At 53.2% G+C, this 2,466-nt stretch overlaps 1 protein-coding gene across 1 annotated transcript in view; it reads left to right on the top strand.

Annotated features, from left to right (window-relative positions):
• Positions 1–2,466, top strand: part of SH3PXD2B (SH3 and PX domains 2B) — a 72,856-nt gene that overhangs the window by 59,232 nt on the left and 11,158 nt on the right. The window contains exon 10 of the mRNA XM_019635938.1: positions 750–976. Coding sequence (XP_019491483.1) covers positions 750–976 — 227 coding nt within the window. The remainder of the gene's footprint in view (positions 1–749; positions 977–2,466) is intronic.

Below are 2,466 nucleotides of genomic sequence, written 5' to 3'. Positions count from 1 at the left end.
ATCAACAGCTATAAAGTACGTACAACAGGACTGACACAGTAAGTGCCCAAGTGCCAGTTATCAATATCATTGTTGTCATCACAGCAGCTGCAGCAGAGGCTGCTACAGGCCCATTTGCGGTTTGTCCACGTGTCCTTTTATTTTCTCATTCACCGCAGTGGCCTGAGACCCTTGACACACAGAGATGGTTGGACCCTGGGCCCTGCCTCAGAGCTCGCTTTCTAACTGGGGAGACAGGACTGCCACTGCCATGTGACCTTGTGTTATAGGCACTGGGTTGTGATATGTGCGGGTGACAGCGGGCACCATGGAGTGAGGGCTTCATTCTCTGTGATGCGCAGGAAAGGCCTGAGAGAGGGAATGGTGTGAAGCGGAGCTGAGAGAGAGGAGCACGAAGGAGAGGGGGGAAGCGCTTTCCAGGCAGAGGGTCTCCAAGAGCAGGGGCATGGGGTTTGAAAGATGGTGGCGTGGCGTGTTTGAGAGGCTGTAGGCCGCGTGGGATGGGTGGGATGAGTGGAACGTGGGGGCTGCTGTGAGAGCTGAGGCTGGGAGGAAAGCAGAGGCCGTTGCAAAGGCCTTGAATGCCAAGCTCTGAGGGCTTAGGGTTCATCAGGAGGCCGCAAGCGGTGTGCCGGCCCCTAGCCCTGGGCACTTGTGACCCATCGTGTGATTCACAGTAGGCTGGTGGCTTCTTCCCATGGGCCTGGCAGAGCCGCCTGACCAGCCTCCTTCCTCCTTCGCCCTCCCAGGTACCAGGGCAAAGAGGGCTGGGCGCCAGCCTCGTACCTGAAGAAGAGCAGCGGGGAGCCCTTACCCCCGAAGCTGGGCCCCGGCTCTCCCGCCCACGCGGGCGTCCTCGACCTGGATGGCGTTTCCAGGCAGCAGAACTCGGTGGGCAGGGAGAAGGAGCTGCTCAACAACCAGAGGGACAGCCGGTTCGAGGGCCGCCCGCCGCCCGACGGCGATGTCAAGCAGAGTGAGTGACACCCACCCGAGCTCCTGGAGGCCGAGGGCCTACTGTGCACCAGGCCCTGTGCTCGGTGCACCTCACATGCTGTCCCTCATCCTCACAACAGCCCTGCTGCCCCCCCATAAAACAGAGGCTCAGAAACCGCAGGTCCCTTGTTCCAGATCATTCAGCGAACACGTCATGGGACCTGAGTGAGGAGACTTGCTTTTCTACTCCAGACCACGTTTTTCCACCCCCTCGTGATGATCACAATAACTGTTTCGCAAGCCCCTACTGTGTACTGGGAATCTTATAATTTGTCTCATTGACTTCACTAATAACCTTTGAGGGATTTACTACTTTTGCTTTACAGAGTAGGAAGCAGAGAGATGAGATGGCTTGTCCAAGGCCACACAGCTGGTAAACAGGGGGCCAGGACTTGAACCCAGGCCTGTCTGACTCCAGCGCCAGTGTGCGCTCTCTGCATGACCTCGTTTCTGAGCCAGAGGAAGAAAACGTTGATCCTCTGTTGGGTCTTTTCCAGCGACAGTTCTTTACCCATCTTGCTTTTCAAGATGGGTAAACATGTATATTTTACCATCTAATGTTCCCAACACACCTGAGAGTAGGGCTCATTATTGTCTGCTGCGTACCCAGGACTCCAGCCCCAAGCACGTGGCCCTGGTTGTTGGGGCAGATGGAATCTATCTGTTTTTTGGGAAGGAACTTCCAATTAGCCGCAGGGATGAAGTCACTTGCCCCGGGCTGGGCTTCTCTGGCTATTTATAGTCAGTGAACTTGAGTGTCTCATTCTCTGCTTTTTCTCTGATGAAAACCCCACGGCAGGGGTTCTATCCTATCCCTGGTTCCTGTGATTCTGATCTATCACAGTCAAGAGCACACGAGGCTCCCCATGAACCTAGAGGAGTGAATAAAAATCTGAAACCCCGCGTCTTTGTTAGGATAGGTTTAGATACTCAAGCAAAGATGCCCCTCCACTCCACCCCTCACCACATGCATACGCCCAATAACAGTGGCTCAGATAATTTAGATGTTTACTTCTTTTTCTCATAAAGCAGTTCAGATCTATGTCCAGGGTTGCTATGACAACTGCATCCATCAAGAGTCTTGTTCTGCATCTATCGAGTGCTGCCCTCATCCACCTCATCTGGATGGCTCACCACTAGTCCAGCCAATGAAAAAGAGGCAGAAAAAAGTTGAGGACTCAGCTCAGGCGCTCCCCACTCTCTTCCTACTCCCTCATCTCCCGTTGTCCAGAACTTAGTCATATGGCAATACCTAGCTACAAGGCAGTCTGAGGAACATGGTCTTTATATAGGCAGCTGTGTCTGGCTAAAACTCTGTTGCTATTTATTCTAATAGAAGACAGGGGACATGGTTATTTAAGAGATTAGCAGTCTTCTCTACACTCTTAACTGCCAAACTACCCCTCTGTATAGACCCTTGCTAAACCAGCTCTGGCAACACATGAGGTGCCTCCTCAATATTCTGCTTTT

The sequence above is a fragment of the Hipposideros armiger genome, unplaced genomic scaffold (genome assembly GCF_001890085.2).
Source record: "Hipposideros armiger isolate ML-2016 unplaced genomic scaffold, ASM189008v1 scaffold_25, whole genome shotgun sequence".
Lineage (NCBI taxonomy): Eukaryota > Metazoa > Chordata > Mammalia > Chiroptera > Hipposideridae > Hipposideros > Hipposideros armiger.
Note: the sequence above shows the minus strand (reverse complement) of the source record. Positions and strands in the feature narration are given on the sequence as shown.